The following is a 27,518-nucleotide window of genomic DNA, read 5'->3' on the forward strand; positions in this document are numbered from 1 at the left end:
TTTCACAATCTGATTTTCTAATTTAAGAAATACCACTCAAATGTGCATGGGTCTTTCTAATGTGGCCATGTGGTCATGAACTTTTCAGTACTTCTTTAGGCTTAGAGTTTGTTGAAATATCAAGCTGAGCTGCTATCTGGCAGCAAAGAGAATCTCCTTAAAGGGACTGACAAAGACTTACCTTGTTATCCTTTCTTTGACTTCCCTCAAAGATTCCTTCACCTTTTTCAGTTCAGTCTGGATATCTGCTGCCTCTTCTGAGGAAGAATTCTCCATTACTATCTGGCCATGAGTTTCAACGAGATGCAACTGGAACTCCTTATCTGGGAACTCCGCCAGCAATCTCTGAAATTCACACCATTCCCAGTCACTTCCAGGGGCTGCTGGTATTCCTGAGGCTTTACCACAATGCATGATACCTAGGTCAGATTAAGGGCTTTGTTTTCTCCAGGACTTGGTGGGCTTCTGCCAGCACCATACCAGTTGCAAACAGCAGAAAGTTGGCTATGGATTTCTACAACCCAAATATTTGGAGCACAAGTTTGGAGCATAGCCAGGACATCCTTGTGGTAGCATCCACTGAATTCAATGAAAATTAAAGTTCCTGCTACCAACTCAAGGGTCAATTAAAACAGGGGAGAGTAAGGGAAAGAGTACAGCAGAGAGTAATAAAATGATCAAAGGCCTGGGAAATATGATATATGAAGAAAGGAGGAAAGAACTAGGATTGCTTAAGTCTGGAGATGAGAAAACTAAGGGGGGATTTGACAAAAGTCTTCAAATACCTGAAGGGCAATTACAAAGAGGATGAAGATAGCCTTTTCTCTGGGGCTGTAGGGGACAGAACTAAGAGGAGTGGCCTCAAACTGCAGGAGGGGGAATGTAGGTTGGAGATTAGGGAGAATTTCTGACTATGAAAGTGGTTAAGAATTGGAACAGGCTAAGTAGAGAAGTCATGGAATCTCTATCCCTGGACATTTTCAAATCCAGGGTAGACAGATATCTCACTGGGATGGTTTAGTCAGTGATGATCCTGCCTTGACCAGAAAACTGGACCACATGATCTCGTGAGCTCCTGTCCAGCCCTACTCTCTCATAATCCTAAATTACCAGTGGAAGTGATTCTAGTCTCTAATATACTTCCATGTTAGAAAATCTGAACATAAGCAGAAAAAGGGAAGTACCATATATCCTTCCATAAAACACATCCTTGAATATAATATGTACCTTATTTTGGAAGGCAGAATGAAGGAAAAAAGATCTTTTCTGGTTGTAAGAAACTAACAAGCAGCAGCTCGGGAGGAGTGGAGGTGGTAACTTGGTCATTGTTGTACTCCCTGTGGATCACTGCAAATATTATTTGCATGTTCACATGAAGTGGCAGAAACTGCTCTTACTATATTTCTCATATATAATGCACACTCCAATTTCTAGCAGCTGTTTTTTAAGAAAAGGTGCATGTTGTTTGCAAGAAAATATGGCATACCCTCGGATACCAATAAATACATACAAGGCAAAAATAAGATGATAATATAATGCCCAACTTAGTACTGTAGTGTTTTCTGCTGTCAGAAGTAAAGGCACATATTTGTTTGCCTAGAGAGGACTTCCTAACAGGAGGAATCTACAGTACTTGCAAAAAAGGTTTTTTCCTTGATGAGGTTGCAGATATTTCAAAAGCAGCTTAGTGATTCATGGACCTGAGCCAGCCCCACATCTCCACTACACACAGCAAAAATCAATCCCCTAGCTGATATAGCAAAAAGTGGGAGCCCAGCAACTCAAACCTTGTCTCAAATGTCCTCCCACAAGGGGCACTCTGAATGTCCTCCCACCACAAGGATAACCTTAAATGCCCACGCACCAAACAGATGACATTGCATGCTGATGTGTTCCTCACCTCAAGGTCTGCAACTCTACTCTCCATGTTTCGCTCTCCATTAGCACCCTGATAGGATTCCAACTTCTGTTCGGTCACTGCGATCCACTGCTGAAGGTCTGACAGTTTCTCATTGAACTTCCAGTGTCTCTGAACGTGCTTCTCACTCTGTTCTATTGTCTCCTAAAAGTATCAGGGATGACCAGAATATATCAGCCACAGAATGCAAACAGACAGCAGTTTCACTCCCAAGACAATGAGGATAGGTGCTATACAGATGAAACAGAGATAGAGAAAGGAAAGAAAAACACTACTAAAGCAAGCAGGTCCAGACTAGTTTTTTAGCAACATTCCAGGGAATAAACCTTGTCTTCAGCCTCCTGCTGATCTGCATTTAGCCATTTGGCGGCGCATTAGGTACAAGAATAGTTTCCTTTTTCACAAATGAAACATCCTATAATTCAGTATCGGCTTCTACAGAGGAGGTCTTCTGCTCTTTTTACCAAAAGTCATACTTATAATACAAATATATAAAAGAGAAGGGGATCTGTCCTGGGATATATAGGCATGGAAAAATACTATTTCAGTGATTAATTTGTTTACTAAACTACAACTCTGTGGCATACATTAGAGTAATGTTTTGTTATGGATAACCATTTGCTGAAAGATCAAACTGAGGGCATTTTCAGGCTTTTCTGCTAAATTTGCTTTGGAATGGAAGATTTTATCACTATGTTTACAAGCAACTAAAAGTATTTATGCTAAACCAGCCATTGAAGTAACTGCAATGTGGCTTTGATTCATTAACTTTTAGGTATACAATAAACATACTGATGACCAGGGATCCTGGTTTTCTCTATCAAATAATCCAAAAATCTCCGACTAAAAATCTAAAATTCTCTGATTTAAAAACTCCAGATCCATGTTTTTCTCTAATTAAAATGAAACACCATTATATATGTTGGTATCAGTTGAACACAAGTTTTTTACTGAATTACACTTTTAAAGCAATATGGAAGCCTACCAGTGCCTCAATCATTATAATACAATACATTCTAAATACTTAGATATTTGGTGTTTGTTTTTTTAATCATAAAAAATCACAGTTCCTCTTGCCCATACAGCACCCTTAAGAGGATCTCATAGCATCACAGGATGCCAAATCACTATGGTTGAGAATCACTTGTTTACAGTTTTTAAATGGGAATCGATTCCACTTCTCAGGGCCTGTCCATGCATAAAATGCATACAGCTTTAACAACAGTGCTATAATTAAGCAATGAAACCGCTAGAGTGGGCACAGCTGTATTAGTATAAGAGTGCTTATTCCTGAATATTATGCTGATCCAGAACACTTTTATATTGGTATAAATGCATGGGCACTAGGGGCTGTAGTGTACAATTATATTGTTAGAATCTCCTGGTCCAACATTTGCAAGTCAAACAATAGTAGTCCCAATGTACTGTGGGAAAGGTTAAAGTACAGAAAACTGGGAAACCATAAAGACAGATCAGGCTACAAAAACTCAGCCCCATTTTCCCCTGCAGGAAGAAACATCAGCAGTTTAAAGTAGACATCATCAACATACAAAAGGCTCCTTGTTGTAACTGTCCCTTTATGTTCCTCAACAACTGACAAATTACCTCCAGAGATTTCTTCAGTGCCTTACAGTCAGCTGAAAGCTGGTTCATTTTATGCTTGTGGGTGGCATTAGATTGAACGAGGCTCTCTAGGTCTTCCATTTGAACCACAAGCTCTGCCAAATCATCTTGGATCATCTGTAAAAGAAAATGGGCATTTTGCATTGATTCTTTATCTATGGGCATGACTTAGGCTACAGGCAGACACCTTTTAACTCAGAGGTAGGCAAAATATGGCCTGCCAAGGGATTTTGTCTAGCCTATGGCAGGTCCCTTGGTCCCACCTTGCCCAGGCGCATGGGGCAGCCCAGCTGTGGTACATGTGGCTGGTCCCACCACCCCAGGGTGCACAGCGGGACTGGGGTAGCATGGCAGCTGAACTCCATTTCCCAGCAGCCCCTGCAGTGGTGGCAGCTCCTTCTGGCTGCTGCTGCCAGACCCAGCCCTGCTGCCAGGGCATGCCAGTCTGTCCGCCCTGTACTCACTGCTGGGGGCAGAACCCAGAACCCATGGGGGCAGGCTGCTCAGCCGGGCAGCTGGGCTGGGGCTGCAAGCCAGTGGGGAGTAGTGTCTGGGAGCAAGATGGGCTGCTGTGGCTGGGGTAGACCTGAGGATCTTGGAGCAGTGACAGCACAGGGCCAGGGCAGAGCCGTGATCAGCCGTCCGTATGCCCCTGCGACAGGTGCCGGTTCCACGGGCAGGGACGAGCAGGGAGTGGACCACAGCTTTGCTCCATCCCCAATGCCAGACCCGGCCCTGTGCTGTTGCTGCCCCAACATCCCAGCCCCAGCCCTGGACACAGCTCCGCACCCACCCACAGCCGCATCATGTCTGCCTGCTGGAGCACCCTGCCCACACAGCTCCTGGCCAGTCTCCATGGAGACCCCAGGATCATGGGATGGTTACACCATGGGGCTGGGGCAAAGCCCTGGTTCTACGGGCAGGAGCATTTGAGTGAACTGCAGCTCTGCCCTGGCCTTGCTCTGTTACCGCCCCCATGATCCCGGGGTCTCCATGGAGACTGGCAGGGACCCACATGGGCAGGTGGATGGGATGGGGCTGCAGGCAGGCGAAGTGCTGTGTCTGGGGCTGACTCCAGGATCTTGGGGGCAGTGCCAGTGTGGGACGGGGCCTGGGACAGAGCCGCGATGCACTCCCTGCACATCCCTGCCTGTGAAAGCAGGACCCATTGCAGGCATGTGCAGGCAGCAGATTGCAGCTCTGCCCAGGCCCGGCCTCACACTGTCACAGCGCTGTGCCCCTGCCCCACAATCACAGCCTCACCCGCCTGTCCACTCCTGAACACTGTTCCTAGCCCCATCCCACACAGGGAGCTTTGGTGAGTTGTGGTGCCGGGAGGTGGGGGGAGGTGCTGATCTGGCCCACGACAGCTCACCAAAATTCCCCACATGACCCGCAGGCCCAAATTGTTGTCCATTGTTTTTTAACTGCTTTAAAAGGGGAGGTGCATGGGAGCACACATCAGTTGTTATGCTGTTACTGTTAAATCTGCATTACTGTGTTGTAATACAATTACTAAATCACTGTAACTTTAGCCCTGAATGAAGTATGGTATTGCTACAGAAATATGCAGACCTAACAGTTACATTGTAACAGTTTATATTAGTATATGATATCAATAAAAATATCACATCTGCCTGTACCCTTAACAGACAGTTAAGAACACTGATCCTGAGGCTGGCTGACACTGTTCTTCGGCGATCCCTTGCAGTTGAGGATGTTTGTCTTATCTGTGTATCTGAAGATGGCTGATGAGGCCCATCTGGGATCAACAAACTCTACTGCAGCTTGGACATGTGTTTCTGTGTGAGATGGGTGGCAATGGATTTTTGATTTGGTCCACCACATGCTGTTTGTGCCGCTCCCGCTTTTCCATTTCCTGTTGCTGTTGTGAGATTTCAAAGTACTGAGATCCCTGCAGCAGACTCTTCCTCCATCTGGGGTGGTCCTGGGTGATAGTTTTGCACAAGTTGACACTGATGCTGCATTTTTTTAAGTTGGCCTTAAGGATGTCCTTGAAGCGCTTTCTCTGCCATCTTCTTGAGCATGTGCTTTGGCTGAGTCGGGAGATTAAAACTTGCTTTGGGAGTCTGGAGTTGGACATCCGGATGACATGGCCGGCCCAATGAAGTTCATGTCAGATAATCATCACCTCAATACTTGTGGTGTTTGTTTGCAGGAGGATGCTGACATTGGTGCATTTGTCTTCCCACTGGGTTCAGAAGATCTTCCACAGGCAGCGCTGATGGTACTTTTCCAACAACTTTAGATGTTTCCTGTATGTTGTCTGTGGCTCAGCTCCACACAGCAAGGTGGGGATCATGATTTCTTGATAAATCATAAACTTGGTTTCAGATCTGATGTCACAATCTTTAAACGCCTGGTTCTTCAGATATCCAAAAGACTGCACTTGCACATTTGAGGTGATGTTGGATTTCTATGTTGATGTCAGCCTTCTGCAAGATATGGATCCCAAGGTACAGGAAATCCTCAATGTTCCATAGTCTCATAGGGGATCTGGATTTCTGGAGCAAAGGACTGCTCATTAGGAGCTTGTGGGTGGAGGACCTTAGTCTTCTGAATGTTAAGCGTTGGTCCCATTTTCTTGTATCCCTCAGTAAAGATGTTGAAAATTGCCTGAAAATCTGCTTCTGGGTCAGTTAAGATATTGTTGATCAAAGCAATTAATTTAAATAAAAGAATCTTCTGATGACCACAACTGAAAATTTCCCAGAAGAAGTTGTCAGGCATTCATATGCATTAGCAGATGCTAATGAAAACACCAAGTGGAAAATAAGCTGCTAATAGGACAGTGAAAGCTTTGCAACACATTGAGGTAATGGTACAATTTCTAGACCTGGCACTGCATTTAAATTACACTAGTTTTACACCAAGTACAAGCCAGCTAATTTCAGTGGTGTTACTCCTGATTTGTACCACCCTGACATCAGCTTTCTTGTGATAAGCCAGGCAAAAAGAAGCTTTCCCTTCTCTCAACTTAATCCCACTAAAGCAGGTGTCATGGTGGATGGAGTCTGTTTGGACTTTAGGAAGGCCTTTGACACTGTCTCCTGGCCCATTCCCATCAAGAAATTAGGCAACTGTGGCGTTGATGCCTACACAGTCAGACGGGTCACAAATGGCTGAAGGGCCACACCCAGAGAGTGGTGGTGGATGGGTTTTTTCGACCTGGAGGGATGTGGGCAGTGGGGTCCCCCAGGGCTTGGTCCTTGGGCCCACACTTTTCAACATCTTCATCAGCAATTTGGACGAGGGGGTAAAAAGCCCCTGTTCAAATTCATGGATGACACTAAAATATGGGCAAAGTGGAGGAGAGGGACAGGTTGCAACTAGATCTAGACAGGTTACAGGGGTGGGTAGATGAGAACAGGATGGGATTCAATACTGACAAGTGCAGGGTATTGCACCTGGAGAGGAAGAACTAGCACCATACCTACAGGCTGGGGAACTCCATTCTTGTCAGTGCAGAGGCAGAAAAAGATCTTGGAGTCATTATTGATGCCAAGATGAACATGGGCTGGCAGTGTGGGGATGCAGTCAAAAAGGCCAACTGTACCCTGTCATGCATCCACAAATGCATCTCAAGCAGGTCCAAGGAGGTGATACTTCCCCTCTATGTGGCACTGGTCAGGCTGCAGCTGGAGTACTGCGTCCAGTTCTGGGCGCCGCACTTCAAGAGGGATGTGGACAACATGGAGAGGGTCCAGAGGAGGGCCACTCGCATGATCAGGGGGCAGCAGGGCAGGCCCTACGAGGAGAGGCTATGGGACCTGAACCTGTTCAGCCTTCACAAAAGAAGGCTGAGAGGGGATCTGGTGGCCATCTACAAACTGGCCAAGGGGGACCAGCAGGCTATGGAAGAGTCCCTGTTCCCCTGAGCACTACCAGGAATAATGAGGAATAGCAGCCATAAGTTGACCAAGAGTAGATTCAGGCTAGACATCAGGAAGCACTACTTCACAGTCACGGCGGCTAGGATCTGGAACCAACTTCCAAGGGAGGTGGTGCTCACTCCTACCTTGTGGGTCTTCAAAAGGAGGCTAGATTATCACCTAGCCAGGGCTGTTTGACCCCAGCATCCTTTCCTGCCCAGGGCAGGGGGTTGGACTTGATGATCTGCTCAGGTCCCTTCTGACCCTACCTACTATGAAACTAAGGAAAAATGAGGCAGAGCAACTGTGTAAGCACGATTAACATCAGGATAGCTCAGGCAATTGTTCTTGTAACATACCTGGAGTCTCTGGAGTCGTGTCTTTTTTCCTACAAGGTCAGGCTGTGGCTCTTTCTCTAGATCAACTTTGGTTCTGACAGCAGAAAACTTCTTCTGCAAAGGTGCAAAACCTGCATCAAAGTCTTTGTGCTGAGAAATCAAGTTCTAGGAGAGACAAAAAATAGCATCTGTGAGTTGCATTATGGGCCCATTTCATACTATGAACAAATAATTAGCTCTACAACCCAACAATTCACATTTCTATTAATCATTTATCAAGCTATGAAGTGCATTCAACACACCTAGGTCTTACTGAATTTATTTATTAAAGCGGTTTTATATGAAAGATTAACCATACTCTTTGACTTGGGTTAAAAATAGGCCTTGAGGTGAATAGGCTGCTCACCTGAAGTTTGCTTTTGTTTTGCAAAAGACTTTTATGTAGAATTTCTCTCTCCTTTGCTGCTTCAGTCACCTCTGTCAAGAGGGACCTTGCTTCCTCCTCACCAAAGACACTGCCAAGCAAATCTTTCTTCAGCTGTATCATCATCATCCTTTCCTTGAATTGGGAGCTTTCTGCCAGACCTTCCTAAAACAACACTTCATTTGGTGAAACGATAGAACTGACAACTACATGAACAGACCAAAAGCCACACAAGAAAAGAATATATGGACATCAGTGCCACTGCTTCAACAAACAACATATTGTGCATGTGTGGTATAATGCAAGACACTGAAAAAAGACTGCATCCTCCTCCATCCCTAATAGGGAGAGAAGGCCTAAACAGTATGAAGGTAATTGTATTCCTACTTGCAGGACCCTTTTGTTTCTGCAATTGCAGTTATGAGGGAAGCTGGGGCTACACTGCAGACCTAGTTCAGTCCTGCTGTAATGGATAATGCAAGTTGCTTTACCACAAGTGCACCAGGAAGCGCAAGTTCTGCTTACAATATTTCTTTTAGCTTCTTGTCTCCAGTTCTTCTGCCTTGCATCAAAGAAGCTAGTCAGCTACAACAAACCTTGCCACAAAGCAGCCTTATCAGAGTTAAGGTTAAGTTTGATCCTTGTTTCTGAAAGCATTTGATTCAGAGATTGAAGGGGTGAAGATACAAGCAAATCCCCATATCATGGGTGCATACCCGTTCTTAGATCAACATGGGTACAACCAACACACTACAGAAATTATGTACTTTATACTCTATTATGGCCAAAGCATTATCAGAATCTACGGATAGTCTGTGCAGATCCAGAGAGATCTGTGGTTACTATTGGAGGCAATACTATTGTTGTTATTAATATTTAGCTCTGATATGACATTTGTACCTCAATTGGCAACTGTATGTTACCAAATTGAGTACTGAAAGTGACATAGTCTGTTATTCAGCTGATCTTCAATAATGTGTTATTTTCTATGATAATGGGACAATCTTCCCAGCTGTTGCTGTCAGCATGCTAAGCACATATAACTTGTTTACAAAGCGTGTGCAGTACAAACAAGATCCTGGGTCCCCAACTTAGCAGCACCTCATTACCTCAAGCTGAAGTAAGAAAGTCTGTGCCACTGTGGGTTCAGTAACATTAGCAGTCATATCCAGAAGTCCCTGAACTGATGGCTTCCACAGCTGAAATTCTTGCATTGGGTTTTGAAGATGCTGCCTTAGCTCACCTCCAGCTGCAATACTCATTTTAAATGCTTTTCCTTTAACACTGCAAAAACAAGCAGATAGACAGAAGGATATTAAAATCCTAAACACAATGTCTGAGTTTATCAAAGGAAAAATTAGCACAGTCCTCATGTGCATTCTGTATTTAACACAAAGAACCTCAGTTTTCTCCTTATGAAGTCCTGGCTTCATGAACCCTTGTCCTTGGCAGCAACTTCTGCCAGTGTCTGGAAAACTTTGTTTAGCTCTAGATAGATGTGTCAGCTCTTCTGAAGCTACACTGTATTCAGTGCTGACTCACTGGGGGTAAATCTGGCCCTTCAGTTCCAACTGCTGAACAATCTCCGCTTGCATGCTTTCATTACTTTATGTTCAGTTATCTATGAAGTAAGATCAAGAGAGAAGTATGATTGATGGTTGGCACAAACTAATGCTTGTATAGAAAGTTAGAATTTATCTGTAACCCCTTTTCATTTTAGAAATAAAAAGTAAAAAACATTTTTTTAACTCTTTACATTAAAAATAACTGTTTGATCATCTAAAATGCCCAAAAGAAGGCCGGAGATAAAAGTTTTCTTTGTCTGTAGCTAAATTTCTTTAAATAATTTTTAAATGTCAAATAAACTGAGTAGCAAAATAAAACTAGCAAAGAGCCACTAATTTAAACCTCCAGGTTTCCAGTATGAAAGCTGGAGTTCAGTACAGTGGGGCCCAGCAGCACACACTCTACAGCTACTTGTTGGTTCTCTATGCTTGAATCTTAAACCAAATAACACTTTGCAAAACAAATCCATGCACAACAATAAGCAGTGCCCTGTTCTGCTCAAAACAGGAAGTAGAAAGACTGCAGTTCTACTCCACGCTACAACACAGCTGTCCAGCGCATGCTCAGCTAGTTTCACCTTTCCATTTAAAAAAAAATTGTTTTTGCTTCTGCATTTATAAAATTAAGATGGTAACAATCCCTACAGCAAAGAGGTAATATAAACACATGCATGTTTAGAGGACCCCCAAATCCTCAGCTAGACGGTATCTCCTTCGCCATCTGCTTTGTGATCTGTGCCAGTCTCTGCCTGAAGCTGCCACGCCTGCAAAAAAGCATTATGAAAACCCCAGCAACTTACTAAACAGCTGCTGTTTCCTAATCACAGACCAATTTTCCAATCTTCTTTATTTGGCTGCCATTAAGGGAAAACATCCCAGTTTGTTTGCTTGATTATTCCTTTAAAATTTGATTTGTTGGTTTTCTGTGATGACCAGGCCCACTTCAATTGACCAGCATAGTTGGCACTCAACATAATGAAAGAAGTCTGCAGATAATAAAGAAAACTAACCTTTTCCCCCCAAAAATAATCCTTTCTGGAAATCTGCAAAAAGTTTTACAGTTTCTGTAGTTCCCGATTCCAGTGAGCCTGGAAGCGGAAGCACCGGAGCACAGGGAGAGGCTAGATTTTGCAATGTTTCCAGCCCAAATGTAGGCAGGAAGCAGGAGGTACGTAGTCAGGGGAAGGTGGAAACAGCCCTGTCAGAGAATTGCAAGGGGACTGAGTCATCAAAACAAAGTCCCAAAAAAGGGTACTTGTGGCTCACAGCCATTCCTCCAAACTATTTAACAACTGCCATTCCTATGCTGACTTTGGATTGCTATTGCGAAAAGAAAGCAACACATAAAAGTTTAAGGTGAGCTAAATTAGCCAAGCAATCGAACCAGGCTAAATTATTCAGCCTGCGTACAGCACAATAACAGAGCAATCCAAGAGCAAAAGATAGGAGTCCATGTCCCTAGTCATTACGGAAGTTTAGAATACAACACGCAGGCAAATCACACCTCCCCAGGATACCCTTGGCCTTGGGACAATGAAAACAGTTTCCTTTGACTTTTTAATACCTGCTCCTTGTCAGGGATAACTCCAGTTGGGAGCAGATTTAGGGCCTAAGAGAGATTTTTCCAATTGTTCAACAGTCAGATTCATACCCTGATTTTTAAGTGCTCAGCCCTCTCACCTACAGCTCCTATCAGGATACTTATGCCCAGTTTTCAAAACAACTCTACACTCCCATGTTAAGCTCCTCTGATAATCCAGCCCTTTATTTTGGTGCCAAATGGGAGACAAAACCTGGCTCCCAGGGCTTTTAATGGGACTACGCACATGAGTTGGTATCTCTCAACACAATTAAGAGTTGCAGAAGCTGGCTGTAAAATCACAGGTAAAATGTAGGATGTGGATATAACCTATAAAAATCCCTCTTTTTTTAACCCTGCTACTTCAGGTCCAGCTGCATCTTGCTTTTCTGTTGTAGGCTCTTGCCAACCCTTGGACCCATCCAGTCCCTGACTGAAATTTTAGCCATATTCCCAATTTGCAATTACCTTTGGTATTCCCGTATTGCAGATACAACACTGTCCACATGTGGCTGTGCATCCTGTGGAAACTGGAACAGCTTGTTAAGCTGAGCCTTCAGCCTCTCAACCTTTGGCTCCTCTGTGGCAAGAGCTGCTCTTGTTGCCTTAACCATAAAAGTAGCAGTCAGTTTAAATCACAAGCACAAAAATCAGAGCATGAAATATACTGACTGGGCTGACTCTTGAAATGATTAATCTGCCTTCTGTGAGCAGATACTTAAATGCATCAGATTCAACTGTCCCTGTACAATTTACTGAACAGCTATGAACAACTTTTGGATATTTTTTTTTGGAAAACTTCCACGTCACATCCTCTAGTGAGTCTGCGGTATGCACAACTCACTCTCTAATGTGTGTCAGTGGTCAACAAAGCCACATGCCTTAGTTCCATTCTTGGATTGCATGACTTAAGTTGAGTAGCACTTTGGATGCCACCATAACCCATTCTGCAGGCACTAACAACAAATATCTCTTCCACAGGCAGTTATAAAACAGTAATTATAGAGTTAGATATGGAACTTGGGGAGCAGGGGAGAGGGAAGGGTGTGAATATGACTGGGTGGAATCAGTTGTATTTACTGCATGTCTGCAAATATTCTTTCCCTACTATTTGCACAATTCTTGTTAAATACAGCATATTAAAAAGCATTTGGGGTAATAATAAAAGATATCATGCAGACATAAACATGATGATAGATACATGAACTTTACAGCTGTTTAAAGAAACACAATGACAGTGATTGTTACATATTCCATATGCAGAGAACCTTTTCTCATGCAGTTTGGCTTTTTAAGCAGTTCAATTTTTTAAAAAATATGACATTTCTACAACCAGAAACTTGAAATTATAAATGTGCTAGTACAAACACATGTATGCACATGCACACACACTTTATTTCAGTGGGACTATTTATAGAGTAAGAAGACATCTGGAGAGGAGCCAGCAATCTGACTGCCAGAACTACAGAGAATCAGGGCATAGAAAATGTGAAGTGGAGACCATAGAATTATGGGGTCTTTTGTCTCCATTCAAGTTTCTTTACTCATGTTCACGTTCTGGCCTCATCTCCAAAGTATTTTGGTATCATCCAGTAGTGCATTAAGTGACCATGTGTAACACTTGTGGTTGGTGATAAATATTCAGTTAGTCAAGTTTGCTAACTAAACTTCTTATCTGTTGTGTTTAACCTTCTTCAATGCAACTTACCGTGCACTTTCTCCACAGGATCAATAACTCCTCTTCACTCTTTGCCCTCTCCCTTGGCTTCAGGTCACTTTCAAGCCTTTGTATCCCCTTTCTGAATTCACTAACCTCTGCTTCTAATTCTCTGACTTGGGACTGATAGGCACTTTTTGACTGGAAGAACTTATGCAATCTCTCCTGTTCCTCGCTACACATTAGTTTCAACTTCTCCAGGGCTTTCCTCAACTCCTCCAACTCGTCCTTTATCTTTTCAGCCCCTAGCGGGGAGGTATTCTGGATGACACCTATAGACTGAACTTCCAGGTTTTGCAGTTCCTTTTCACCACTCTTAACATCTTCGGCAATGGCCTGCAGTAAGAAGAAGGTCAGGGAATGTTACTGGGAAAGGGGATAAGGGAAGGCATTTGGCAATATTCACTTTCTATAGTTATTTGTATTTTCTTCTACAATTATTATTTCAAGGCCTATCATTTATAGAATAGCTAGCTGCCAAATTGGATATACCTAGTTGTAATCTGTAGCATATGCCTGGGGTGGGGAGAATGCGGCCCGCGGGCTCGATGCAGGCCACCAGGCCATTCTATCTGGCCTACAGAGCCCCTAAAAAACTTAGAAAAGTAATATTTATATGCCCCTGGCTGCCTGTTATGCAGCCTTGATGGCTTGCCAAAACTGTGAGCAGCCCTCTGCCCAAAATAATTGCCTATCCCGATGTAGCCACATGTATTATGTTCTTCAAGAACTAGTGGATCTTTTTGAAAATGTGTCCTGGTTTTCAAATGTGCTCAGCACTCATAATTCCAGCTGAATTCAAGAGTAGCTGCATAAGTCAGGCCATAGATGCAACTAAAGCTCGTCAGGCCAAACCAAGGCATGAAACACTGGAGACTTTACCTCTTCTAAAATGATATCATTATTGCTGACCCTAAGGATTTAAATGTCATGAGCCAAGCCCTCGAAAGTCATAAAGATTAGTTTAAAAATAGTGAGTTTTTAAAAAATAACAAATTTGATGCTTTTCTATTTGCTTTCCAACTTTTGAGCCTATGGTTTCCAACCAGGAGGGACAGAGTTCCAGTTTTTAAATGACGGTTGAGGGAGAGGCTCAGATAATCACAAGGGCTCCAGGAGCTGAGGCTTAAACCCGACCCCCACCCACCCCAATATCACGGGGCAAATATGATAAAATTGTGAGAACTGGCAATGCTGTAGTAATTGTATCAAAGAGCCAGTGGCAGACTTGAAATAACTCATTTTCCTCAGCACCCTTCTTTAACCACTATAGAATAATTAGTTTTGAATTCTTTTCTTTTAAATGTATTACTCTACTGTAGCAAAACCCCCAGTTTTTCTTTTTTTTATTTATTTTAAAATGCATTCCCTTGCCCAGCCATTTCTGACTTTTTCTTTCCCTATTTCCTAGATAAGTATAAATAAACTAAGATGTAGGATAAGCTTTAACATTTTATTTTAGGTAGTAGGTTTTATTTTTCTCTCCCCTCCTTGAAAATAAGTGTCCTGCTATTTTGATATAGATAGCCACTGTTTTATAAGGGATACTTATTATGTTTTGTACTTTTTTTTTACTGCTTTTATATTGTGTGATTACTGTTTTAGGCCTATATGTTTAAGTTAGCATAAGTCATGTAAAGTTTCCATTTTGTTTGTCAAGTCTCCAGCCTGTCCCCAGGCCCAGTTGTGTAACCCATGACTCATACTACCCCTCCTACGTAACTTGTTTCCTGAATGAATGGGGATGAATGAGGGTGCTTGAGAGACAATGGCAGTAGGTCTACAAATAGGTCCCTCTGAATAACCGAACCATCAACACCAATATTTGGACCAATGACCCAGCCATTGGAACCACTCTCAGCATTCAAGAAACAAAAGATGAGACACCCCACCATTGTGCCAAGTCTGCACATGCTCAGTAAGAACACCTGGAGCCCTCTGGAACAGGACTGACATTGCCTGGACAGGCCCTCCTCACAGGAGATCAGAGGTAGACTGCTCCATAAAAGGGGTAGTGAAAACTGACTCCTTGGGACGCCCTCTCCATCTGGACCAGCACCATGACACACTACCTATCCACCCAGAGGCCATGCCAGCGACACCCCCCTGGACAACACCTACTGGACAAAGACCCCTTTCCAGCCTGGATAGGTAGCTATCACCCTCCACTCCCTCTTCAACCAAGGAATTGAACTCTGCTTCTCTTCCCTACCTGGACTCCAACCCTTCCACTGAGTCTCTTTCTCCTGTTGCCATTGTGTGTGTGAGTGTGTGAACCAATAACTACATGGGGCTGTATAGTGTGTTGTCTGTGTAATAAAACTGTTATTTGGACCCCTAAGTTGGGTTTTGCTTTACTATGGTTTGGCTCTGCTCCAATCTCTGCTCCTCGCCCCTCTAACTTCTGTGTCATTTCTCCCTCTCCTGCTTCTGGCTCACTGCCAGCTCCAACACCTGTCCAGAGTTCCTCTCTGCCTCCAAACACCCTATTTCTTTGCCACGGTCTTATCCCTACTGCCTTTTCCTTTTCCCCTGAGCAACCAGGTGTCTCAGCTGTCTGCCTCAGTTTCCAGCCCCAGTCTACCTTAAGTAAATCCAAGCCTGAGTTCCTCAGCCAGCTTCTCTGTAGTCCACCAGTTCTAACCCGGGTTCTGCCAACTTTCACTCCGTATACTTTAACTCTCTCTCTCTCACTTGAACACCTTCCTCCAAGTATCCCAGGTACCCCAAGCACACACATACGCATTGTACCATCCAAGATAGGAACTTACCTGTGTGTATGTGTAGGTGGGTTATATGTGTATGAACTGGTGTGTGGGTGTGTGTGTATATATATATATAGATGGCTATACCCTGTACAGGAGAGCTCGTGTAGATAAAAGGGGTGGGGGTGTAGCTCTCTATGTTAAGGAAAGCTACATGTCCCTGCAAGCTGATATTGGTGACCAGGGTGGACAACTGGAGACCCTCTGGGTTAAAATTTGTGGGGAACATGGCACAGGGGACACAACAGTGGGAGTCTACTACAGACCTCCCACCCAAAGTCCTGAGCTTGACCAGGAGTTCGCCCGGGAACTGGCTGAGGCCACATGCTCCAGGACCATGATTGTCATGGGTAACTTCAAATACCCAGACATCTCGTGGGAAGATAACTCAGCAAAATCTGAGCGGTCGCAAAGCTTCCTCTTGTGCGTGGATGACCTCTACCTGACTCAAGAAGTCTATGGGCCAATGAGAGGCAAAGTGCTGCTCGACCTGGTACTGGCTAGTGGGGATGACCTAATCGGCAACCTAGTGATCCATGGGAAGCTGGGTGACAGCGACCACAAGCTGATCACCTTCACCATCCACCGTAAAGCTGGCAAGTCAGTCAGCAACATGGAAGTCCTTGACTTCAGAAAAGCCAACTCTGACAAGCTGAGGAGGCTTGCCAGTGATGCCCTGAGGAACCACGACCCCAGGGAGAGGGAAGTTCAAGAAGGGTGGTTGCTCCTCAAGGGAGCGATCCTCAATGTACAAGCTAAGTCTATTCCAACTCAAAGGAAAGGCAGAAGAGGGCATAGCAGCGCCCCACCCCCGGCTCTCCAGGGGCCTAGCAGACCTCCTAAGGCTAAAAAGAAAAGCCTACAAAGGATGGAGGACAGGACTTATCTCCACGGAGGATTATTCTTCACTGGTCGGTCCTACAGGGAGCAAACCAGGAAAGCCAAGGCTGCAACTGAACTCCAACTAGCTTCATGCATCAGGGACAATAAAAAGTCCTTTTTCAGATATGTGGGGAGCAAAAGCAAAAGCAAGGGCAACACTGGACCGCTGCTGAACCAGATGGGGCAACTGACAACTGACGCCCAGGAAAAAGCTAACCTATTAAATGGGTACTTTGCGCCAGTCTTTCATCAGTCCCATGGGATGCCCATGCTCACTATGGGACAAGGAGGTCCGGGCTGGGGAGATCCCCTGCCCTCCATAAATGCTGACATCGTGAAGGAACATCTTGAGAAGCTGGATACCTTCAAGTCAGCTGGCCCTGACAATCTGCACCCCAGGGTACTCAAGGAGCTGGCAAGCATCGTAGCCCAGCCCCTGGCATGGATCTTTGAAAACTCTTGGTGCTCTGGTGTAGTGCTCGAAGATTGGAAGAAGACCAGTGTGGTGCCTATCTTCAAGAAAGAGAGGAAAGTGGATCCGGCTAACTATAGGCCCATCAGCCTGACTTCTATCCTGGGGAAAATCTTAGAAAAGTTTATTAAAGAGGCCATCCTTAATGGACTGGCTGATGCCAACATCCTAAGGGATGGCCATCAAGGGCTTGATGTGGGTAGGTCTTGCTTGACCAATCTCATTTCCTTCTATGACCAGGTGAACTATCACCTGGACAAGGGAGAAGAGATTGATGTCATATATCTTGACCTCAAAAAAAGCCTTTGATCTGGTATCCCATGATCATCTCTTGGCGAAACTGGCCAATTGTGGCCTTGGGTCCACCATGATCTGCTGGCTGGGAAATTGGCTCCATGTCTGGACCCAGAGGGTTGTAATTGATGGCAGTCACTCATCATGATGTCCTGTGACCAGTGGGGTCCCCCAAGGCTCTGTCCTTGGACCCATATTGTTCAACATCTTCATTAATGATGTGGACATTGGAGTCAGGAGCAGAATGGCCAAGTTTGCTGATGACACTAAACTTTGGGGCAAAACATCCACGCCAGAAGACAGGTGGGTGATCCAGGCTGACCTGGACAGGCTCAGCAAATGGGCAGATGAGAACCTGATGATGTTTAATACCGAAAAATGCAAGGTTCTCCACCTTGGGAAGAAACACCTGCAGCATCCTTATAGGCTCGGCAGTGCTACGCTGGCTAGCACTACAGAAGAAAGAGACTTGGGGGTCATTGTTGACCACAATATGAACATGAGCCTCCAATGCGATGCTGTAGCTACTAAAGCAACCAAAATGCTGGCTTGCATCCATAGATGCTTCTCAAGCAAATCCCGGGACGTCATTCTCCCCTTGTACTTGGCCTTGGTGAGGCCGCAGCTGGAGTACTGCATCCAGTTTTGGGCTGCACAATTCAAAAAGGATGTGGAGAAGCTTGAGAGAGTCCAGAGAAGAGCCGTGCGCATGATCAGAGGTCAGGAAAACAGACCTTACGATGACAGGCTGAGAGCCATGGGGCTCTTTAGCCTGGAAAAGCGTAGGCTCAGGGGTGATCTGATGGCCACCTATAAGTTTATCGGGGTGACCACCAGGATCTGGGGGAATGTTTGTTCACCAGAGCGCCCCAAGGGATGATGAGGTCGAACGGTCATAAACTACTGCAAGACTATTTCAGGCTGGACATAAGGAAGAATTTCTTTACTGTCTGAGCCCCCAAGGTCTGGAACAGCCTGCCATTGGAGGTGGTTCAAGCACCTACATTGAACACCTTCAAGAGCAAATTGGATGCTTATCTTGCTGGGATCCTATGACCCCAGCTGACTCCCTGCCCTTTGGGCGGGGGGCTGGACTCGATGATCTTTCAAGGTCCCTTCTAGCCCTAATGTCTATGAAATATATGAAATATATATGTCATTGTGTGCATGATATACGAATTAGTGATCTGTGTCTAATTTTTGGGTGTATAGTGTATGTGTTTGAATTGGTGACAGGTATGCATGTGCCTAGGATGGTTTGGACGTGTATGTGCCTGAGCTGGTTGTGTGTGTGTGTGTGTGTGTGTGTGTGTGTGTACCTAATTGATTTGTGTGTTTGTATATGTGCAATTGTGCCACACTCTCCTGTCTAACAGCGCAATATTGAGATCCTGAGAGTTGGCCTGACCCCACAGGGCTACACTACTAAAGATTCATATGGTTTGAGATACACAAAGAGTAATATTAGCATGGAGAATGACTCTCCCTCTGCCTAATACACATGCATCATTAAAAGGACCTGCAATGCCTTTAGCTTGTTTTCTGCTGTTGCTTCTTCAATGCAGCAGTTTAAACTTTCAGTCACATCATTCAGCCACGTTTTAAACTGGTTGACACGAGTGCTGTACTGTTCATGTTCCTTTGTTATCTTCTTAAGCAGTTTCACTCTCTTCTGTAACAAGAAACATCAGCAATGGTAAGGATACAGCTTATCTGTCTCTTCATATTTTGCATTTCTGAGCAAAAAACAGTGCATTTCCCTCCATCCACCCATTGCTCAGTCTCTTCAGGAACGTGCAGCTCAGCACAAGGACAAAATATATAAAGCTTTGTCCGACCTTGGCTATGCTGTAGTGTGTCAACATTTAGTCTGTGAACAAAACACTGAGAGGTCCTGTGTGCTCAGCTTTTAGCTCCCCTTTTCAAAGCTTTGTATTCTTTCACTGAAAGACTGTATTCCCTTTCCATGCATTGCTTTGGAAAGATAAAGAGTGTGTTGTTCCATGCTCCAATCTGGCAAAAAAATACAGAAGTATATCTGCTTGATCAGATTGTCCTGGTCAGCCAGGAAGAGACACTGCCAGGCTGGAGGCATGCAAATTATTTCACAATAAAAAAACAAACTAAAACCAAAACATTTAAACTTAAAGGAAGTAACTAGAGGATCAGAAAGAAATCCAGAGCTGGAAGTGACCTCAAGAGGTCATGAAAGCTACTCCTCTGCAGAGGCAGGATCAGGTATCCCTAGGCTATCCCTTCCAGGTATTTCTCTAGCCCAGGTGTGCTCAACCCCCAGCTTGTGCATCAAAAGTGGCCTCTGTAGCCATGGCATCTAGCCCACGCAGCTCCTCTCAGGCTGGAATATTTGGTGGCAGGGGAACACTGGCAACTAATACTGTCACCCCCGCTCCACTAATTCGCAAACCCTGCAGGACCAGGTCAGGGCCAGGCCACCCTCCCCACTGCAATGTGGGGTTGGGGCTGGGCTGCCTCCCATGCCACCGCATTGGGTCCCACTGTACCTGTCATGTGCCGAACTGGGGCCTCCAGCCAGAACCAGCCTGTGAATGGATCAGGCACCACCCATCTGGCCCATGAGGCAAAAAAGCATGAGTACCATTACTCTAAACTGTTCTTGGAACCTCCCAATGAAAGAGATTCCACAAAACCTCTAGAAAACCTGCTCCCATGTTTCACCAGCCTGGCAGTTAGTAAGATTCTCCTGATTTCTAGCCTAAATCTTCTCTGATGCAAATTATATTTGTTTCTCTTTGTTTATCTCCTAGTCAACAAGGAGAAATTGAGTTACATTATAATCACATTAGAAAAGACAATCCTTCTCTCTCTGCAATATTGTTAGCATCCGCTGTAACTTCCAGGGCTTGACTTTCATTAGCAATTGTAATATATATTATTAGGTAGCATCTGGCTCTGCACAAGCTGGGAACAAGCTGCAAACATGCAACTCACGCCCCGTGTAGGGGCCAGACACAGGACTAGAACTTGGGAATCTGACTAAACTACAGTGAATGCAAGTCATTGCTGTAGTTTCCCTCCCCATGTACCTGAACATGGCATTGCTCTGTGCAGATCCCTGTACCAAGTTAAAACTGCTTGTGGGCTATAGCTCACTCAAAAGTAGAACAAACAGCACCAAGGGCCTGAAATCACCATGGCCTAGGGGCATTTTTGCCATCTGTGGCATCCTTCCTTCAGCCATGCCAACACAAGGGTGGCAGAGCACTCTGAGGGCTTGATGCTGCCTGTACTGCAGCAGCAGCATGTCCCCAGACCGAGGAGTACACCTTGCCCAGCTGACTCCATTAATGGGCCCCAGAACCAGGACTCGCCAAGTGTCTGCTCCAGGCTCACCCCCAACACCAGGCCAGTGGGCCAGGGAGTAATTACTGGGTATAAACCCAGAGAAGCCTAATGGGTGAGCTTTCTGATCTGGAGCAAGTCAATGAACTTGGGTAGGCAAGGTGTGGGTGGGGTGTGCTCGGGATCTCCAGCGCTTATGCCATGGTATAAACACGCCCTAAGAAACCAGAGGGTCATCGTTGCTGTTAGGGCCAATCCTTCAGCTTCATGGCCAGATCTAGCCAGGGTGCAGTACAAAGTAGCTACACTGCAGTTGAGACTCCAGCCTACCCTGGTAGTCTTTGCACTCTACAGACAAAATTCAGGTCTCAGTTACACCTATGTAAATCAGCAGTAACTCCATTGACATCAAGGTAGCTATGCTGTAAGACTGGTCATCAGGGTTGTTTGATTGGTGGCCGTCAGGCTGCATCCAACCTGTGAGAAGTTAATGTTCAGCTTGTGGGCTCCCACTCAGCTGTCATTCTCCCCATTGCTCCTGCTGCTGCAGTGGCTGGGTCTGCGGAACAGGTCAGCATGACCTGGTGAGCCGGCTGCCTCTGTGGTCATGACAGAGGGTCATGCTGCCTGCAGGGGGGGGGCACTGAGAGGAGCTCATGCTGCTCCTGTAGTGTGGCAAGGACAGAAGAGCTCAGGTTGCCCATATGGCACGGCAGGGGGGGCTTGCATTGCCAATGAAGTAAAGGGGCAGAATTGGCCATCTGGCACACACAGTCTGTGAACCGGGGCCCATGCAACCTGCAGATGCTGAAAAACTGGACAGCCCCTCTGTAAGTGATGGGAAGATCTAGCTCAAAGCATACAGGCTTTTTCTTTTGGGTAGACAGTCACCGCACCCCTACAGCAGGCCATCCATTAAGAGGCACAAGCCAGCCTACAGCTATAGGCAAACACAGGCTTGAGACAAAAAATTGTGACTGAAGGTTGAAAATGGCTAAGGTGCATACAGCAAAGCAGCTAATAACTAAAGAAAGACATTAGGGTGTGCAAAGCAGGCCCTATTTGATTCGGATTTGGCCTGAATTGGAGACAGTGATTCAATTTGTTGATTTGGATCAATGTCCCTGATTTGATTTAGCCAAATCCAAATCTGAAAATTCAATGCTGATTCAGAGAATCAGCGATTCGGACACAGCTACAGCTTTAAATGTTTTTTCTACATAGCTCGAGGTACCAGTGCAGCTTGTGAACACTGTGATGCTGGGGTGGATGGAGCATCCCACAGGAGGGCGGGGGGGGGGGGCCTCCACGTACTCAGCTGTGAACCTGGAAGCGGACTAGAAGTACTTCCAGTCCACTGCCTGATCTGCCGGGGAGTGTGCTGGGCCCCCTCCCCCACATCCCCCCGCCTTGGCGATCGGCCATGGGGGGACCCCAGGTGCCCCCCCAGACCCAGGAGGCCCCAGTTGCTGAGCTGGGAGGGCGTGGCCCCCCCCCGCGCGCTCTCTGGAGGACCCAGAAGTGGACTGGAAGTGCTTCTGGTCCACTTCTGGGTTTGCTGCTGAGTGTACTGGGGAGTTCCAGCATCACAGCATTCACAAGCCGCCTGCTACCTTGAGGTATTTAGAAAAAACATTTAAAACTGTGTCTATATCCAAATCACCAAGTCTTTCCGAGTCTCTCTGAATCGATTCGGAGGGTTCCGATTTGATTTGGAGAGATTAAAGGGTCCTCCGATTTGATTCGGATTTGGAGATTTGGCCACTAAATCGGGCCAAATCTCCACCGAATCGAATCAGGGACCGAAGCTTCTCACAGCCCTAACAGACACATCTTAGGGCATGGAGCGATGTAACATTTATATCACTTTAAACAATGTTAAAGCACTACAAAAAACTGAGCAGATAAATGCCATGCAGTGCTATAGTGTACAAACAGGCCACAATCAACTAGAAATGACCTGGGATGAAACAGAGATCACACTGAAACACTTCACTGGGACACTGTGGCTGGGAGGCAGTTGTACATTATACAGTACTGAAGTGTTACAAACTAAAAACACTTCCCAAAAGTGCAGAATCTGAAGTGCTGTATATGTATGTCTGCCCATCCCCTTATTGTGACCCAACAGGTCTATATTTCTTTGCCAGATTCTGAGGTCAATGAAGCTGCACAAGGGATAAATAGTGTTTGCTTGTACCTCTTGCTCCCTGATACAACTCCATTGATTTCTCTGGAGTCCCTGACTTCTAAATTAAGTCAGAAAAAGCTTGCCCATAGCCAGCCAGACCTCTGATTGGTATAATTCAGGACACCTTTACTGACTCCACCACAGTTATGCTGGTTTACACCAGTTGAAGACCTAGCACAGGTAATGAAATAAAATGTCTGGACCAGAAAGCAGGCAATGCAGAAACTTCTGGGAGAGTCAGGATGGAGTATGGTAGGCAGACAAGCAGACTTCTAATCAAAACCTACTCCCGTATCTCACAGTAAAATTAAAAGAATAATTAAGCCTGAGAGGTATAGTCTAAATGAAAGAAGTGGCTTAACCTCTTTGTAGGCCAAGCTGTGAAGCTATCTGTGGCTTGGACATTGCTGCCGAGAATATTTAGATCAATCAGGTCATATGATAAACGACACAGATTTGAACAGACACAATACTGTGCTAGCTGTCAAATGAAAAAGCTGACCACAAGCAGGCTGGAACCCTGCCAAGCAGTTAGCAAGGGCTACTTCCTAGTGCAACATTTTAATGATGAGAAAGATGCAGTCAGTTTCTTTATGAGGGGGCAAGGGAAGGAAAATTCATGCTTTCATTCAGGAGACACACTTGAATGATTGGAGATTATCTACTCGAAGAAGTGCAGCACATCTAGGAATAATTGCACTGACATAAAAACAGAAGATACTACTTAGGCTTCACGGGAAGGCGCAGAGAACTGTAAAGAATGCACACAGCCCTTCAGTTTCATGGACCAGACACTTTATTTCTGGTGCACTAATGCCCAGCTTCCAGTTCCAGCTTCCAAGAGCTAAAGAAAAATTTTCCCAGTGCACTTTCTCTGCTGGCTCCCCACAAAATGGCTCACACAGAGTGTTGGCACAGAAGGTGCACAAGGGTTGTTGTAGGGATGGAGACAGAGGGTGCATCTACACATGCAATTAATGCTCATTAAAGTGCTCCCGGGAACATGTCTAAACATGTGACCCTGTCAAGAGCAAATTTGCTCCCAATGGGAGCAGTTCAGTCCAGGGCTGCTTCTGCCCATCTGCCCTGCTCTGCCCCCTTCAAGCAGCCAGGGGGAACTCCAAGCTCCCCCGGGTTCCAGCCTCGGGCGGGCAGGGGGCACAGGGGTCAGACCTGGGATTCGGGGAGTGAGCGAGAGGTGTCTGGAAGCAGGGGACATGTGGAGCTCAGGATCGCAGCCTGGCTTAGCAGCACTGACTTTGAGCGATGCCCTGTGCCCAAGTGTGGGGGAAGAAGTACCAGAACTGGGGGGGTAAACATGAGAGGAAGCAACGCTGGGACCAGGGGGCAGATATGCAGTGGAAACAGCATCGGGACTCAAGGGGCGGGGGGGAGACACAAAGGGAAAGCAGTGCCTTGCACCTCCCCATTGCTCCCCTGGAGCTCTCTGTCCCTCAGTCCTGCTGCTGCCTGTGCAGTGCACATCCCAGTTGGCTTCTGCTCCCCACTCATGCCTTGGGTGAGCTGGGAGCTAAGCAGCATCAAAGCCACAGACAGAGAAGAGCTTCCCTGTCCTGGTATGCTCAGCTCCTGGGGGCAGCCAGGATCTGAGTAGTGCTGGGCCCAGGGACAGAGAGCTCCCCCATTCTGGTGCTACTCAGCTCCAGGGTCCTGAGGGGAGCCAGGAGCTGAGCACCACTAGAGCTGCAAATCGCTCCCAGTCAGCATCTATACATGCACTACTGTGCAATAGCTAACGCACCATTAATCTAGTCCTTGTATTTGTTGGCAGTAGCAAATGGTGCATTAGCTTAATTTACTGTGCAGTAAGTCCTACGCATATATTTGATGAGTTCAATGCGTAGTAAAGTGTCTTATGTACATGCACCAATAGAGACTTTCAGAATATTGTTTTAGCAGAAGACACAATACCCTTTCTTTTAGTTGGAGATGGTACCCATATTTAGAGCCACCCCAAGCTTACCTACATTTTTTTAGGGATTATATTTTAGTTTCTGAAGCAGCCCAGATGTGGAAAGGCACAGAAGTTGCATAGAATAGCATGTGTCATTTCTGCCCCCTGGGCTGGGCCTTTTAGGCACAGTTCAGAATCTCAGTCAAGACCTTACAGACTGAAGTGCTCTCTGCTCTCTGTAGACAGGAAGGATACCATGGCATTTTAGGTGAGAGAACAGGTTTATCCCATAATGTTTCCTTTTACTGCTCTATGGGAAGGATATTTCCTCTTTACCATTTAGACTTGCAGGAGGAGCAGCTGGGTTTAGGCATGGGAGCTGTTGGCAGAGTTTCCCTTTAACTCTAGGGTTTGTAAAGACCTGTCAGACTAGGCATCTTGAGAACAGAGCCCAATCCTGCACTCATGCAAGCAGTCTAACATCCTATGATGCCAGATTCAAGAACTAGGGTTGTTAAGAGAGCTAATGTGAACTGAACTGGTTTTGTTTTGTACTAGCCTAGGTTGAGCATACACTGAAATTTCACATATTACCACTTTTCCTGCTAAACAGGTAAGACAGGATGTCCTCAGAGTTTCCTTCTATTCACACCACATTTCTGCTCTTTAGCTGTAACCTTTCAAGGAATATAGGTGGGCATGATGAGGGAGGAGGAAGCCAGCTGTCATAACATTTCAACCATGGAAACTAAAGGAAATTCCAGCAAGTGTTCTATTAAGTTTGGAAGCAATCAAGATACTCACAGACACAAGGGGAAAAAAGGATCACCAGAGGAGCAGTGTCATGGCAAAACCATGTGAGAAACGGAATCCAAATACTCAGCCTATGATAGAAAACAACAACTGCACCAGATCTAAAAATGTTTCTGGAGCACCAGAGAAGTCTGCAAGTACCAGCAAACTTCCTCCTGCAGCCAGCTCAGGAATTCAGCTGTCAGCTGCAATTTACATTTAGCCCAGCCTCCCGTCATGAGAGGGCTGGGAGCAGCTCCTTTAAGTCTGAGGTCTCTCTCATTTAGTTGTCCCTTCCATGGTGAGAGGTAGCAGGGTTCCTTTAAACAACACTATCTATTTCCTGGCATGATTCCCAAGCTGCCTGTAACCTTGGCATTGGCCAATGATTGCCCCATTTATTTCAATCAGAAAAACTAAAAGTTCTTTAACCCCCTGTCTTGTTCCTCATCTCTTTAAAAAGGGAGATTTCACAACCAGATAACTTTACTTCCTTTCTCCTTTGAGAAGTGGCATTTGTAGGAAAGTCAACTGCTTTTTCTAGAGCTTCAGATAATTGAAGTCATCATGTACTTTACCTAAGGCAGCTGGGCCTCATTCTAATCTCATGTAAGCCAGGGTCAATTCACATTAATCAGTGAAGCTATACTGGGGCAAAATCAGTCCCCCAGAGGCCTGTCCTAGGGTCTCTATATTTGGATAGCTATTTGAGAGATCATCTAGTTGTCCTCTATCATCAAACCACTTACAGCAAACAGCCATGGACCAAGAAGAACAACTCTTTGTGAAAAGGGAAGTCACTGCAAATGGCAACCTGGTGCCTTTAACACCCTCACGAGTGTAAAGAGCTAAAACATAACTTTGTTTTGAATGACTAGATTTGCCCTGTGGTCTGATTTTGAATAGCTGTTTCTTTCAGTTCCTCGATAGCTACAAGAGTTCACCTGCCTCAGGTGCAGAATCTGTGATTACATTTCTGAAGGGAGCAGAGATGCGTGCGTAGGGGTGGGGGTGATGTTTTTTCACACTTTAAGAGAAAAGGTAAATAAAGTTTCTGTTCCTAAAAGGCCAGCCTTGTAGACTCCAGGCTTCTGTTTCCCTTACAACCTGCCCCGTACAGTGCCCCTCCAAGATGACTAGGTGGAGGTGGTTAGCTGTGTTAATCTGAAGTCAGGCAGAAGGCAGGGCAGGGCAGCACCTTAGGGTAACAACAGACATCACCAAGTAAAGTTGATCAGCTCTGGTGGGATGTGTCCTACCACAGTGGAGCTACTTTATTGGGAAATGGGTTTCTTTTTGCTGGGGATTCCCTGTGTTTCTCACTGCCCCTTCCTCTTTGCTGGAACCCATGCCAATGTGAGCCTCATGCAGAAGCGGGGGTTGGCAGAGGTTCTGGTATGGGACAGCGTAGACCAGCACGGGACCCAGGAAATCTCTGGTGCCCCATGCTTCCATGCAGACACTCATGCTGACCTCTGCCTCCATGGGGTGGCGTGAGTCCCGGCAAGGAGGTGTGGGGCAGCACAGGAACTGGGCAGTTCCTGGCATAATGTCCCTCCATGCTGGCACCTATGCTGGGTCCTGTGCTGACCTCTGCTTCAAGCAGAGGCATGGATTAGAGCACGTCTTGGTGTGGAAGTTTGGAGCACTGGGAATTTGCTGGGTCCCATACCACTCCATGGCACAGGACCTGTGCCAACCTATGCTAGGAGCTGTGCCAACCCATGCCTTCATGCTGGGACCTGTGCCAACCCATGCCTCTAAGTGAAGCATCAGTCAGCGTAGGTCCTAGCATGGGGAACATGGGCCACTGGGAATTCCTGGGTCCC

General features: G+C 45.7%; 1 protein-coding gene across 5 annotated transcripts in view; it reads right to left on the minus strand.

Annotated features, from left to right (window-relative positions):
• Positions 1-27,518, minus strand: part of SYNE3 (spectrin repeat containing nuclear envelope family member 3) — a 115,500-nt gene that overhangs the window by 36,421 nt on the left and 51,561 nt on the right. For 4 of the 5 annotated variants that reach the window (XM_090033957.1, XM_090033959.1, XM_090033956.1 and 1 more), the window contains 9 exons: positions 18,990-19,142; positions 13,049-13,393; positions 11,809-11,945; positions 9,306-9,480; positions 8,179-8,361; positions 7,794-7,937; positions 3,524-3,658; positions 1,901-2,062; positions 182-345 (listed from right to left, as the gene is read on the minus strand). In XM_090033957.1, coding sequence (XP_089890083.1) covers positions 182-345; positions 1,901-2,062; positions 3,524-3,658; positions 7,794-7,937; positions 8,179-8,361; positions 9,306-9,480; positions 11,809-11,945; positions 13,049-13,393; positions 18,990-19,142 — 1,598 coding nt within the window. The remainder of the gene's footprint in view (positions 1-181; positions 346-1,900; positions 2,063-3,523; positions 3,659-7,793; positions 7,938-8,178; positions 8,362-9,305; positions 9,481-11,808; positions 11,946-13,048; positions 13,394-18,989; positions 19,143-27,518) is intronic. The other variant, XM_090033958.1, reaches the window with a different exon arrangement.

The sequence above is a fragment of the Crocodylus siamensis genome, chromosome 2, assembly GCF_052110815.1.
Source record: "Crocodylus siamensis isolate JL-2025a chromosome 2, ASM5211081v1, whole genome shotgun sequence".
NCBI classification, from domain to species: Eukaryota; Metazoa; Chordata; order Crocodylia; family Crocodylidae; genus Crocodylus; species Crocodylus siamensis.